At 40.9% G+C, this 14809-nt stretch overlaps 1 protein-coding gene across 3 annotated transcripts in view; it reads left to right on the top strand.

Moving 5' to 3' along the window:
- The window catches only part of kcnh1b (potassium voltage-gated channel, subfamily H (eag-related), member 1b), a 68937-nt gene extending 57573 nt beyond the window's left edge, over window positions 1-11364 (top strand). For 2 of the 3 annotated variants that reach the window (XM_067585744.1, XM_067585746.1), the window contains exon 11: window positions 5501-11364. In XM_067585744.1, coding sequence (XP_067441845.1) covers window positions 5501-6325 — 825 coding nt within the window. In that variant the 3' untranslated portion in view covers window positions 6326-11364. The remainder of the gene's footprint in view (window positions 1-5500) is intronic. The other variant, XR_010927959.1, reaches the window with a different exon arrangement.
- Window positions 11365-14809: the final 3445 nt, after the last annotated feature.

Raw genomic sequence — 14809 nt, 5'->3', positions numbered from 1 at the left:
TAGTATAAAACGAAGGGACCTGTAAAATAAAATATTACCAAAAACCATAATAAGATTTCCATTAGTTGCTGCTCCGGAGCTTTTGATCCTATCTCATGATCTTCCTCCTAATGTGACCTTATAGAGCCGAAGTAAAACTGAAACTTCCAGGTTGTTCCAGAAATAAGAAAACCTCTTTCAAAAACCCCGTTAACATCTGGAACTGTTGTAATAGTTATTTTTATATGGTTATTATTAGTTAGTATTATATGTCATCTGGTCCACAGGGGATTACAAGACGCCTCTATTTATATATATATATATATATATATATATATATATATATATATATATATATAATATAACAGGGCTTTAATCATACAAACCCTAACTCACAGTGTAGTCATCTTTCATTTCATTGTTGTACATGTTACTGTTTGATCAGTGAAAGGAGATTTCTCAGAAAGAATCTGTCAGAAAGTCCGTTTAAAAGTCAGATTATTTTCTAGAGCAGTGATGTTCTTGAATGTGTCTGATTTCAAGATACTGAAAAACATTTATTTTACTAAGAAAACTCCTGAAACGAGAGGAAACTGCACTGAAAACAGATGTGAATGAATTCAGATTAAATGACTATTCAGATGTTTGTTGCATAAAAGGAAAATAAAACCATCAACTCAACCAGATTAATGCTTCTAAATGAAGGTTTTAACGAGCTCAGAATATGTTTCTATTTGAGAAGACTGTGAAAAGAAACAGAAGAGGGGGATTAAGACATGATGTTAGCCATATGCTGCTCCCTCCCTCTCCCTCCCTCTCTCTCTCTCTCTCTCTCTCTCTCTCTGCTGTAAATCGATGTGAAAGCCGTCGTGTCCTGTTCTGCTTCGCTGTGCAATAATGACGCCGGTGAAGAGAAACGACCTGCCAGGGCAGCTCTCACCTCCAAAACCCTCAGACTGCAGCCCCCGTTCAGCTGCTGCAGTCTCACTCTGTTAGACGACAAAACACTGTTAACAAGAGTTTCCCCCAGTTTGTTCCAGGATCCAGTTTATACACAAAGTTTCACTGCAGTTGTATCAAGAACAGAACAACTGAGACGCTGTTTTAGCTCTGCGACGGCTCTAAGAGGAGATAAATAAACAGTGTATTTGTTCATATTGTGGCAGCAGCAGCAGCACGTTCAGGTTTAAAACATTCATCACTTCAGGAAGTCTATCAGACACCAAAATGCAGCACAGAGGTTTTTAATTAATCATTTTTTCAAATGTTATAATGGGAGTTAAATGGGAGAAATATGGTGCTCATGTTTCCAAGAAATCTACCAGGAATGTGCGCTGGCAGGTATTTGATTGGTCACTACTACTACAAATGCTCCACACTGTGATGTCATAACAAGGACGGTGTCTTAAACCAACATTCAGGAGCCCAAATGAACATTAAAGCTGTTTTTCTTGCTGTAATCATTCCTCCTGTTCATACTGACCATTAGAAGATCCCTTCATAATGACCTTACAATGGAAGTGATGGAGGACAAAATCCACAGTCTGAAGCTAATATGAAGCTTCAGCGTCCAAATGAGTCAAATCAAGTAGATATCTTTCAACGTTACAGTCTTTTTAGTGCCAAAGTTCCTCTTTTTGTTACTATACTTCCACCTGCAGCTCAACAGCCTGGTCGCCAGAATAAAACGTCGGCGCTGTACGTTTCAACACATGAATGAACTACACAGCGTCTCAACATTTATAAAATGACGTAGTTCACATGTGATCTATATGAGTTGATCTTTCCTATATAGGAGGAGGAGGGGCAGCAGAGAGCACGGTTCAAGACCACTTTGAAACTGACACCGAAACCAATGTCCGCTTCCTGTTTCAACAGACAAAAGCGGGTGTTTTTAGCGAGACGTCAGGACACTTGCAGCCGTTTTTCTGGCGAGAGAACCGGCTTTTTTTTTAGTGAGACATCGGCTGTTTTTATTTTATTTTTTATTTTAACCCAAACCATCTTTCCCCTAACCCTAACCAGACCTGAACCACAGCGTTGTCACACCATAAAACATCATTATTCAACGGGTAGAAATGTTGATATGATGCGTATTTCACGTGTTGAAACGTATATATTCAACGTTTCTGTGGTTTGCAGAAACATTCCGACGTTTTCTTCTGGCGACTGGGTTGCAGCTCAACAGGGAAACACTGTCCGAGGAAACACAAAGACTGTAAATGTGTCAGATATCCACTTGATATGACTAACTCAGACTGCTGAAGCTGAATAGAAGCTTCACAGACTTTTAAATGCATTGAAAGCACATTTGAAGGATCTTTTAATATCCAGTATGAACAGGAGGAATGATTACAGACACCTGACTGCTGGTTTAACACACTGGGAACACTGGGAACGTGTCCACAGTTGAATGCAGCAGCCTCGGTTCTTCATATTGTGTTTGTATCTGCAGAATCAGACCAGCAGCAGTTGTGGAACATTATCAGTTCTCTCACGTTCTCCGCTCCTCTGTTCTCATCAGCTCTGAGAGTTCTCTGATAGAACGTCCAGCTGCTGCTGCTCCGTCCACACGATCCAATTTCAGCAGGTCAGGAGCTCAATGATTGGCTCAGGGCTCAGCATACTGATGACATCGCCGCCGCCACGCGCTGTCGCTGCAGAATAAAGACGCGCTCGGACAGCCCGTCAGGCAGGAGGTCACATGTAAATCAGCGGTCCCTCGACACCGTTAATGTACGTTAAAGTCATTTATGTGACGCATCGATTTACAGCGAGGTCAGCCGAAACACGACCTGCAGCTCCTGCAAAACGGAAGCGGCTGAAACGCCATTAAAGGACCAGACCGCTGTTTTACATTCAGGCTGATCGTTTTACAGATCAGCTCTTAGATTGACTGGTTCACTTCAATAAAACTTCAAACAACTATAACTTTATTGTCCTGAGACTGATCACAAACATCACAGTAAACAGCTGAAAGAGCGTCGCCGTGGTTACTGTGAGGAGTAAATTACAAAACTGATGTATGAGGTGATCACAGGCAGCTGCAAACTCATAACTCAGATGAATTTATTTTAACAACATGACGATCAACGTTTCACATCCTGTTTTATGAATAAAGTAGTAATTTCAAAGTAAAAGGCTTAATAACACAAGAATAATGTACTTTTTCTACTTTATTTGTCACAATTTTACAAGAAAGTTGTAAGTTTTCAAGATAAAGATGTAATTTTGAGAAAAAGTTTAAATATTTTAAAAATAAAAGTCAAAGTTAAAATCATTTATATTCTGTCATAAAAGATGTAGAAGATCTGGGATGATAATATCCGAGGAAGCAAATCACAACGGAGAACTACATACCGGCACTGCTGGAGGGAAGAGATATCAGGGTGATGTAATGAACTGTCCTAAAATCACATCCTACTGGCGGGAAACTCATAAATGTTTGGAAACAGTATTTCAATGTCATACAGAACATCCAGACAAAGGCAGATAAACACCTAATGAGAATATTACTTATTGCAACCAGATGCTCCATCACTAGAAGATCGGTTAAAAATTTACATAATGGGAAGAAAAACATTTTCTATAAAAATGCAAATGGACAAATTTAGGGGAATGTGGTTAAAATGGATTAAGTAGAGAGACCTGATTTAATGGAAATAGCTGTGAGAGGGTTTCCATGGTGACGTTGTTTGTACAAACTGACGGCTGAAGAGCAAAACCTCTGATCTGAAAAATGCGCTTTTTTGAGGAAACTAAAAAAAACTTGTTTTCTTGCAGAATGCTATTTGTTAAGGATACCCAACACATAATACACTGTTTGTGGACTATATTATTATATTATGTGTTATAGATATTAATGCCTCACAAAGTGCAGATAGGAGCTTTTGCACTTGGTGCAAGTTGGAAGAGATTCTACAAAACGATGCTCTAAATTAAATTAATAATTAAAATTAAATTAAAAATAAAATTAAGTTTGTTTTCAGGTGAAAAGATGTAGTAAATGTAATAGTTACTACACTATGGTATACGAGGGTCAGAATTCCTTCCACTGGAGATGAATGTTCAGTGATTCTCTACACATCCAGAGACTCTGCGTTGTGTTTTTATTTTGTTGTGTGACTTTTCTGTCACAATGAAGGGCGGGATTATCTTGATTATCTTGATTATCTTGCAGACAGACTGAATATGAGCAAAACCTTCCTTGTTCTCATCATCCAAAGTGAAATCTGCCAATCAGAACATTCTGCAGATACGAGGTTTTGGCAATCGTTAGTTACTAATGAAAGGGAGACAAGTTTTATTTTAACAAAGTTAATGCAGTATATTGGTTTTGTTTTTTGTTTGTTTGTTTGTTTTGTCTAGTTATTTCTATGTTAATATGTATTTATGTAAATGAGATTTATGTACTCAAACCTGGACTGTGAACGACCTCCATAATAAAAATAAAATTAAAAAAACAAACAAAAGATGTAGAAGATCTGAAGTTTCATCAGTAACCTCATTATATTATAGATTATTATTATATATTAGAGCTGCAACTAATGATTATTTTCATTATTAATTAATCTTCCAATCATTGTTTTGATAGTTTTATCTTTAAAATGTCAGAAAATGGTGAAAAACGTCTTATAATTTTTTTAATGAAGATAATTTTAGACTTAAATTTAACTTAATGCATTAAATTCTTTCAGAGACGTCATCTTATCAAACATGTTTGAAGTGGAAGATTCTGTTTCTACACTTTGATCAAAGCTTCAGAAAAAAAAAGATTCTTCTTAATTTCTCTTTTTGAGTTCTATCAGGTCTCAGAGACGTTTCTTTAATAATGAACGAAGCTCAGTTTGATGTGTTCAGATGTTTTAATTGACGCCTGCAGCTCTGAGATGTTTCTGCGACTCAGTTACTGTTTCCACTGGTTCAAATCACAATTACATAGACGTTTACCTTTAAACATTGTCAGTAACTGAAGGTTAAAATAACTTGTTTAATATCTGCGTTATTTCCATTTTATATGTTTAAATTAAACAACTGCTTGTTCAAACCTTTAACCTTGTGTCTACATGTATATTTATATTTTACATACTGTAGTTCTTATCTGCACAACTGCATTCTCTGTCTATACACACTGTTTATTCCATATCTGCCTATTCTGCACATTTTTCTTTCCTCTCAGGCTGATTTATTTTGTTTTTGCGTTTATGCTGCACTTTATTGTAAATATTTTACAGTTTAGTACTAACAGCATCATCACGTTTAATCAGAGCAACTTGATTTTTTGTTTCTTTACATTTTTATTACATGTTGTTTATTATCTCGTGGTTGCATGATGATGCTACGACAGAGTTTCCCTCAGGATCAATAAAGTCGTATAAAATCTATCAACCTGACTGTGATCTGAGCAGCTTCATGTATGAAATGTATCTGACAGTTAACAGCTGAACTTCAGCTACTGAACCGTCACATTAACCAGAGAAACGACTTCTCATGTCCTGATTGATTTTCTGTCTTCTAACAGATCGTCTTCAGGAAGATCAGCGATGTGAAACGTGAGGAAGAGGAGATGCTGAAGAGGAAGAACGAGGCTCCTCTGAACCTCCCTCCGGACCACCCGGTCCGTCGACTCTTCCAGCGTTTCCGGCAGCAGAAGGAGGCCCGGCTCGCCTGCGAGCAGGTCGGCGACGTGGAGAAAGGCGTTTCAACCAAAGGCCCGGAGGTCCTGGCGTCCACCAGCATCGTCATGGTGACCGAGAGCGCTACCGCATCCACCACCTCCTCGGCATCCACCGCATCCTCTTCATCCAGGACCTCCAGCCGGGTGATGCTCCACGCTCCCGCCACCCAGAACGGAAACCTGACAGGCTGCAAGTCCGCAGAGCCGCCGAAAGCTAAAGGCTGGGGACGATTCAAGGAGTCGGTCGTCAAGGCCGAGTCATGGAGCAGCGTCTCCAAGGCCGAGTCCATGGAGACGCTGCCCGATAGAACTAAATCTCACGACGAGATGTCCCTCAAGAAAACCGACTCGTGCGACAGCGGCATCACGAAGAGCGACCTCCGCTTGGACAACGCCGGTGACGCCAGAACGCCGCAGGAGCGAAGTCCAGTTCAGTCCGACGAGAAGAAGGCGTTCTGTCCGATACCGGAGCAGAGCCTGCAGGCGTCTTTCCTCGAGCTGAAACAAGAACTCAGAGGGGACATCAGGTCTCTGAACAGTCGCATGGCGGCGTTGGAGACTCAGCTGGCTGAAATGCTTCGACTTCTCAAATCCAGGAAGTCGTCGGGCTCCTTCTTCGAGATCTCGCGGCCGCCTTCCCCCGACTCAGACAAGGACAGCCTCTCTTAACTGTCCCGACGGCGGGAATCGAACTCAACCTATTCTGCCTTCAGACGTCAGAAAGAGCTCCTGACAGCAGGGAGACGAGAAGCACTTTGTGTTAACTGACTGAGTGAAACTGGAATAAGATCACAGAGACTAAAGAACGAGTCCCGACAGTCACGATGGCACCTTCGGTCCTCAGACCGTCACATGATATCGGCAATAATAACAGATGGCTTTAAAGGGATAGTTCGGAGGTTGTATGAGGTACTTAAACCACCTAAAAGAATCAATATCAGTTTAAGTGGACGCTATATTTACCTTTCCGTCAGACAGCTGTTCTCCAAACTCGGGGCGGTTCCCGACCTCCGTCTACACCGACGATGGATAAATACCTCATACAACACCACTTCTAAAGATATGAACTATCCCTTTAACTCGCTGGCTTTAAGCAGGACTTTGGCACTGTGATGCAGTGACGTGTCTCCAAGGCTTCGACCTGGTCTCATGAGGTCTGGTCCACAAAGTTTGTTTAGCTGTTCAGAGCCTTCAGACACTCGACGGTCCGCTGTCATTGGCTGATCTGCTCTGTCAATCACAAGTTATCACATTATGTATTGAGTCCGCTGGAATCGATGCGACGGCTTTATATCGTTCACATCAAACATTTCCAAACCTGAGAAAACCAGGACGGTCCAGATGATGGGACCAGTTCCACACTGGTTGGTTTTTCTGTTAGCAAGTGAGGAACTAAAAAATGATTAATGTTAAAAACAAAACAATAAAGGACAATGATGTGAGTAGCCTTTACATTCAGCGTCCTAACTTGCTCTCGGTGTCTGTAGCGCCTCCCTGAGGCTGAAAGCTCAGACTGCAGCCGGTGAGAAGCTTTACTCTTTAAAGTTAATTCATATTTCTTTCTTGGTTGTATCTGAGGCTTCTCTGTAACGTTACAGTTGTATTTACTATTCAGATTTCAACACCACATGACATGTTCAAGAATAAAATACAGGCCTTTATTTTTTTAAATTATCAATTAATCTGGCTATTCTACGTCGTCAAATGTCTGTTTTGTCTAAATCTGAAATATATTCAGTTTATTTATGGCAAAGAGAAGAAGAGTCATGTGAGAAAGCGTCGCAGCTTTTACTGTTTTAGCTTAAAAAATGACTGAAATGATTCATCAATTATCAAAATAGTTGCTGTTATTTGGTTTCAGCTCAAAAAATAATACTCTTATGATGATAAAATGTCACAGCGGCGCTCTGTGATTGTGTTTAGAGCGCCAATCAAAAGACAGACAGTCAAAGCAGGAAGTCGTTGACACGGTTGAAGAACAGTGTGGACCAGACTCTCAGCTGATGGTCAAAGGTTTGGATCTTTACGTGATATTTGCACCATTTTAATCAGAGTTTGTGGTTTATTAGAGAAAAGGCGACAGAATGTTTCCACCTGAACACACTGAAGTGTTTTTATTATGCATGAATGAATGAATGAGATAAGTTTAACGCAGCACAGTGAAAATGTTTCTGATGTTGATGTTTGATTTGTTCTGGCTGGTTACTCTGGACGTTTAGTTTGCATGTTAACGAGTCGTTAGCTTGGATGGAAGGTAACATTAATCTGATGCTTCGGTTTATAGGAACACACACATTTGATGGTTTTAATTCAGATATCTCTGGTTTATCTTCTCGGCCTTTCAAGAAAACTGTGAACGCTTTCAAATCAAACTCTCTGCCTGCATTTCCTGTTTTTGTTTCGTTTCGCCAAACGCTGAACATAAAATCCGGACGAGTTCATGTCTGTCTGATCAGCAGAGACCTCCGTGTCGGGAGACGGCCGTCGGTCCGACGCTGGTGAGTTTGTCTTCGCTGTACGCTCGTAATCCAGGTTTTAAAGGAGTTTAATAATGTTTAATGAAGAGTTGTGCAGTGGGAGGAGCTATTTCTGCGCCCTCGGTGACTCTCAGTTCTCTCTTTTACAGTTTGGATCAATGAAAGTAAAAGACTTTGGGGGTAGAAGTCGACTACGACGCCCAAGGTGCATCTCGGCAAGAAACAGCCAATCACGGAGCTTAAAATTCAGTCACGTCGTCGCTAACGGCGAGCAGAAGCTAAAAAACTGATTTCACACTTTTTTTAATTTCGGGGGTCACTTTTGAGTGAATTCAGTAACCATGGCGACACGTTTGATATTGTAGTATTCTCAACTGGTATTCTTTAAACTGGTGTCAGAATATAAACCAGTAGGATGGTTTCTGTGTTCATTAAAGAAATATCTGAAATGTGAATACAGAATAAGGAAAAACACTTCAGGACCAGCAGCTAAAAGTTATTAAGAATGAGCTCGTCCTCGTCATTTTTCATAATTTGAAGATACTCCTTGCTCCAAATCACAAAAATTATGTTTTCTGTTGGATTTCAGACTCAACGAGCTGTTAAAGCTGCAGTAACAGGTTTTCAACCACTAGGGGTCTTTTTGTGTTTGAAGAGTGTAGAAAGATAAATGCTTCCTATAAGTGTGTTTGGATCAGAAATAGCAAACTGTTTTCTCCTCTGAGAGAGATGCTGTGTCTCCACTCAGACGTTTGGCTGTTTGTTTGTTTGTTTGTTTGTTTGTTTGTTGGCGTTCGCCGGTGCGTCACCTTTGGTTCTGGTGGGCGTTTGTTTTCTCTCCAGGAGATGCTGGTCGTGCCTCTGAAGGCTCAGCAAGACATGAGGTGGAAACACGATAAAGGAATAAACAAAGAACTAAACTAATGTTTTCAGGAAACCGTCTCTGCTCTGCATGTTTGTCCACATCCATCATCTGCTGTTCAATCTGCTGTCAAGTGTGTTTAAGTAAACTGTGACGAAGCAGACGTCATCTCCTGCTGAGCCGGAGGTCACGACAGACTCCAGGATTCCCTACAGGAGAGCTGTGATTGGCTCAGCTGAATCCTAACAGATGTTCATGGATCGCTGGTTCCTTCTTTGTCTTTGACGTCTTCTGTGAAGTTCTTCTGCTGCGCCGCTCAGTAAAGCTTAAAGCTGTGTGTCCGGTTACACTCGTCTTTTCCTTCTGTGCTCAGCTGATCAGATTTACATCCAAAACACCTTCCAGACATCTTGATGACAGCAACATTTCACAAAGTCCCTAAAAGCATCAAACATGTTGAAGAAGGCAGCTGATCTTCTTTATTTAGCTTTCTATTTGTTATTCATGTCTCACTCTTTGGTTGCTACGCCCACACAACGCCACAGTCTGTGTGAACGTTTCTGAAACATCTTTGTCACAATCTGGAGCTTGAAAATCCTGATATGAGCAAAGAGGAGCAGAGCTGAGACCAGATGAGCAGCAACAACAACCACGACTGAAGTGTGACAGGCTGAGACATAAACCTTAAAGGAAGATCACCATTTATTTCAACCTGATGTATTTCCCATAAATGTGACGTATATCAGAGCTGCTGAGCCTCCTCCAGCTCTCCAAATAAACATGATTATTACATGAGTCATTCCAAACATTTTTTCACTGAGTCCGAACAAAAGTAAACACAGAAACTAGCCGTCGTTCTGTCCAGTCGGCTTCGCTCTGTTCGTCCAGGTGAAACAGTCTCCAGGAAAACAACGTTGCTCAGAGAAGTTACACAGCTCAGATCGTTCTCGTCTAGATTTTCCACGTCAACAACAACAAAAGTTTTCCTCCTCAGTCAGCAGCGATCGCAGGAATACCGCTGGATTCCTGACATATGTCGTCTTCCTGCCTCCTTTCTTCATCTTTCCTTATCTTCCTCATTTGTGAGACAGTGTAACTGCAGTGAAAGTCATTCATGGGAAACACGTCAGGTTGGAATAAACCAGAATTTTCCTTTAAAATCTCCCCAATGCAACATCAACATGAGAAAATCTGCACTGTTATTGATTGTATTTGTAGAGAGAAGTTGAGGGTTTTCCCCTTCACTTCAATACAGACAGAGTTTTATCACAGCAGCATCTAGTGGATGTGAGAGCTGAACACACTTCAAGTGTAAATTATACTTTTGGTGTTTCTATAGCTACGAGGGTCCATGTGACATCAAAGGTCTGCAGCCCAAAATTTATGACCTCGAGGACGCACAGCAACCATGACAGCTAATGTAGAGTTAGTTAGTAAATTGAGCTCGTTAAACTTTAACACTCAGCTGTGGTTGTTGCTGAATATTCAAATAAAACTCCCAGAACTTTCCCAACATCATTTAAATGCAAATTTCAGACAAATCAGATTGATAATACAGAATATATCCTGTTTTTTTACATAAAAAGTGACAGTTTTCTGCAGTTTTAAGAAGAGTGTCATCTGCAAACATGATAACAAAAGTACCGAATCTGCTCAAGCTGGAAACTGTCTGCAGTGAGATGTGAAACATGTGGAGCATCGTGACACATTTGATGCTGCACTTCTGTGAATCAGAGGAAATGTAACCTGTTGTGTATTCACCTGAAATGTCTAACTGATAATCTGAGATGTCTGTTTGTCTTGACTTTGGTGTCTTGTGTATCCTGTGTAGGTGTGATATAATATATCGTCATAATATGCAATTATTGCCATGTATGCTGTTTCTCTTGAGAGGCTGGTTGTTGTTTTGTGGTACTTTGTGCGTCTCACGCTGTCCCACGAGCACCGCCGGTATCGACACTGATGCACTTTGGTCGTCTGTCGTCCCTGCATGACGCTGGTGTCTGAAACTCGTTTTTCTCTAAAAAGGAAAAACTGAAACTGAGCTGACTTTGCCTTGCTACTTCAATATCTCGGAGGACTCTCCCTAAACTTTACTACCTTCTGCTGTCGGTCACGTGTATGTAACGGCTGCCGTCTGTGCATGAAGAGCACTTCAATGTTAAAATCTGACAAAGTCTTTATCAATATCACGTATGCACTGTTTTGGAAATTCACAACTTGGAGGAAAAGATTGAGAAGAAACTTAACCACAGATATATATTCTTATTTCTGTTCTTCACTTATTGTCAGGAATGAAAACTGTATCAGCACAAAGAGTATTTATAAAAAAAACCAAATGTCAACAATAAATGATTTTATACTTTGTACTTTCTGTATCTTCATTTATCTTCATTTCACAGTTTACTGTAATTGTAGCTGGAGTCCTTATTCCATACATCAAATCTTTTCATAAAGATCCTGCTACACAACAACCCACGTTAGCTTCCTGCTAAAGTCTCCTTCTGATCTAACTTACTAACATGAACACACGTCTTGTCCTGCAGCTTGTTGAACAAGCCACCGAACAAACATTCACCAGGGAAAAGTGCACCACTAATGTCAGTTAGCAGCTAGATGCTAATTAGCTGCTCAGCTGCAGCACATTAAACAGCAGTAAACATACAAGCAAACGTCACTTTGAACCTGTTAGATGCTGGTTTGGTCGTTGCTCTTCAGAATCCCTGTTAGTGACACGCTGTCAGCGTTTGTTTACTTTGTCTCCGTTCATACGGTGTAACACCAGTAACCTGCCAACAGCTGTCAGCTGTTAACCCCCCCCCCACCACCACCACCACCACCACCACCACCACCACTGTCAATCAAATACTCATTTTAATAAAACAAAGCTATTAATAATACGTTTAAAAACAGACTGTAAAGATTAAGATTTCTTCATTGTCATTTCTCGGTACTCACATACATAGAACTGGAATTGATCCTCTGTGTTTGACCCATTCTATACACACACACTGGGAGCACTGGGCAGCCGCAGTGCAGCTCCTGGGGACCAACTCCAGTTCTTTTTGCCAGAGCTTTAGTCAGAGTCACTGACAGGAGTATTAACCCTAACATATATGTCTGATGGTGGGAGGAAACTCGGTGGAAACCCAAACAAACACGGGGAGATGTAACACAGAAAGGACGCAGGACGCTCGGGGTTCGAACCTTCTCGCTGTGAGGCAGCAGTGCAGCAGTGCTAACCACCGAGCCAATAGCGTAGCTCCTTTCAGGGCTCGGTGTGTGGTTGTGTGTGTGTGACAGTGAGGCTGCAGTGATCCAAACCAGGTTCCTGTGTCCAACATGCCACCTGCTTATTAAAGTGAAGGGAGTTAGCCCTGAAGTTAGCGACAACAGGTTAGCCTAACCTGACCCTTAAGGTGGACTGACCCTTAAGGTGGACCAGCTGTTGTAGTGATAATCTCAGCTGCTCCTAAACAGAGAACAGAGGAATGTCTGACTGCTGAGTCCCTCCTGAGTTTTGTTATATATATAATATAAAAGGAACATTTTGACATATGACCCAACCTACTGCCTAATGGGGAAGATTCAATGTGATGTTTTTATGAGTGAGTTCCTGTTTTCAGAGAAGAAGACGACTGCTAGCAAGTAAACATTAATGTAAAATGTCCAATCCTGTTTGTTGTCACTAAACATGGTTAGTTCAGTGTCACCAGTCAGGTAACTAATCTGTACTGTTGCCGTGGTTACCTCCATTAATGTACCTTGAGCTGGTGTAATTGCCGATAAGAGTTGTAATTATCATTTATTGTTTGTAATGGTTTAAGCATTGATTATGTAAAAGATGATTGTCTTCCATCAGGACACGCCGCTGCAGGAATATTTAGATTAAGCTTTTTTAATCAATCAGGTCTTTGTCAAAGTTCAAATACGCCTTCATCTCATCTGTTTACTGCGTTTCATTTCTGTAAATTCGAGTCTTTGCTGCTTCTCCTCTTTCTGGATCTTTTCCAAATCAACAGGGAATCCCTGAACCTCCCCCCTCAGTGAAAAGGCTGCTTTCTGCAGAGCTGGCAGCTCCCTCCCTCCTCTCCCTCCTCTCCCTCCTCTCCCTCCTTCCTCCCGTTCGTTTTGATGATCTGCATTGCAGTGCCGGCCCTCCTCCCCCTCCTCTCTTCCTCCAGGTTGATCTCTGCAGCAGCCAACACACAGCAGGGCGATCCTCTCTGAGTCTGACACTAAACATGCCGCTACAGCTTCCCTCCTTCCTCGTCCTCCTCCTCCTCCTCCTCTGCATCTCTCTGTTATCCTGATGCCACAGCGCCCTCTACAGAGCAAATGGCAGCAGGTCCCTGCAGGTTTCATCTCCTTCAAAATCTGTTTCATGCTGATTAGAGATAAAATGTGAGACCAGTTTCATCACTGGAGAAAATAAGAAGATGAAAACAGACAGAAAAATATTGTTTCCTCATTTTCAAGGTTTAAGACCTTAAAGAGAATTTAATACAAAAAGCTAAAGAGACTAGTTGAATGCTGAGTTGATGAAGCACACATCATGTTTTATTGAGGAACATTTACTGTAAATAAAAGAAACCAGTGAGTATTAAGATTCATCTGAGGAACAAATACGAGCTTTTACTAAAAATCATCACAGTAAAAAACAAGATGGCTTTCAAAATAGTTCCTCACAGCTTCCTGTCAGCTGTTTTATATGGAGACATTTTATATTTTTATATTATAAATCAGCGAGGTCATTAAGAGATTCTGTGCCTGCGCTTAAAATCTAAATTAAGTTGAATCGTCTTGTTTTTGGGCAGGTTTCATAGCTGTTTGTTTGAGGACTTGTTACTTAAAGACATTCTGAGTCTCACAGCAGCTGTTTCTGGAGCAGCTAAATGGAAAACAGCCATTATTATCAGTCACTGAACCTCCAAACTGAGATGTTCTTTCAGTCCCTACATCTCAATGTTATTATTAGATAGAAATAATGGAACAAAACATCAAAAACAAGACCGAAGTTGTAATAAACTAACTTGTTTTATTCTGTCAAGTTCAGCCGAAACCCCCCAAAAAAACCTCAACAAGGTTCTACGAAGGATTCACAGCGTAGAACAAAAATGAAAGAACGCACAATGTGACTCAATGTATGATTTAAAAACAGCGATATGAAACAAACGCTCCTGACGCACAGGTAGGAAATCAGTGTCCACAAACGCATCACAGCACGCCGCTTCATCAAGGTACAAACGTTACACGATTAAAAACAGTCTTCTGAGCTCAGACACTGAAACAGATCCAGGTTTGTCCAGACAGAAAGGAAGTTAAACTAGAGGAGTGTGTTGTGAGGAGGGGTGTGGGGGAAGTGAGAGTAGTGGAATAAGTGGAGACAATATGCAGGTTACATTATCAAGGTGTAACCAGACAGACTGTAACCTCAGACACAACGTCCACACTGTGTAAACTTAATAAGGAAACAATAAAACGAGACATTAAGTCCAAACTTCTCAATTTAAACATTTATGTTGTTTATTTAGAAACCAAGAAGAGTTGAATTTCACTCAACTGTCCCTCCAAACACAGAGATATTATTCATTTCATACGGTGTCTAACTTCAGTGGATCATCACATATCAGGTAAGGAATCAATCAGCAGTTCAAGATGAGACCAAACTTTTCTATAGAGTCAGTTTTTAGAGCCGACATGACAAAAAGCCAGAACGTGGCCTGCAACAGACCAGGTTACGCATGTCATAAAACGGCGAGGACTGCTGTAAAGATGAAAGTCTAAGCTCATAAGGAACGGCGTTATAAATTA

The sequence above is a fragment of the Thunnus thynnus genome, chromosome 3, assembly GCF_963924715.1.
Source record: "Thunnus thynnus chromosome 3, fThuThy2.1, whole genome shotgun sequence".
Lineage (NCBI taxonomy): Eukaryota > Metazoa > Chordata > Actinopteri > Scombriformes > Scombridae > Thunnus > Thunnus thynnus.
The sequence above is the reverse complement of the archived record's forward strand: the minus strand, read 5'-3'. Positions and strand labels throughout refer to the sequence as shown.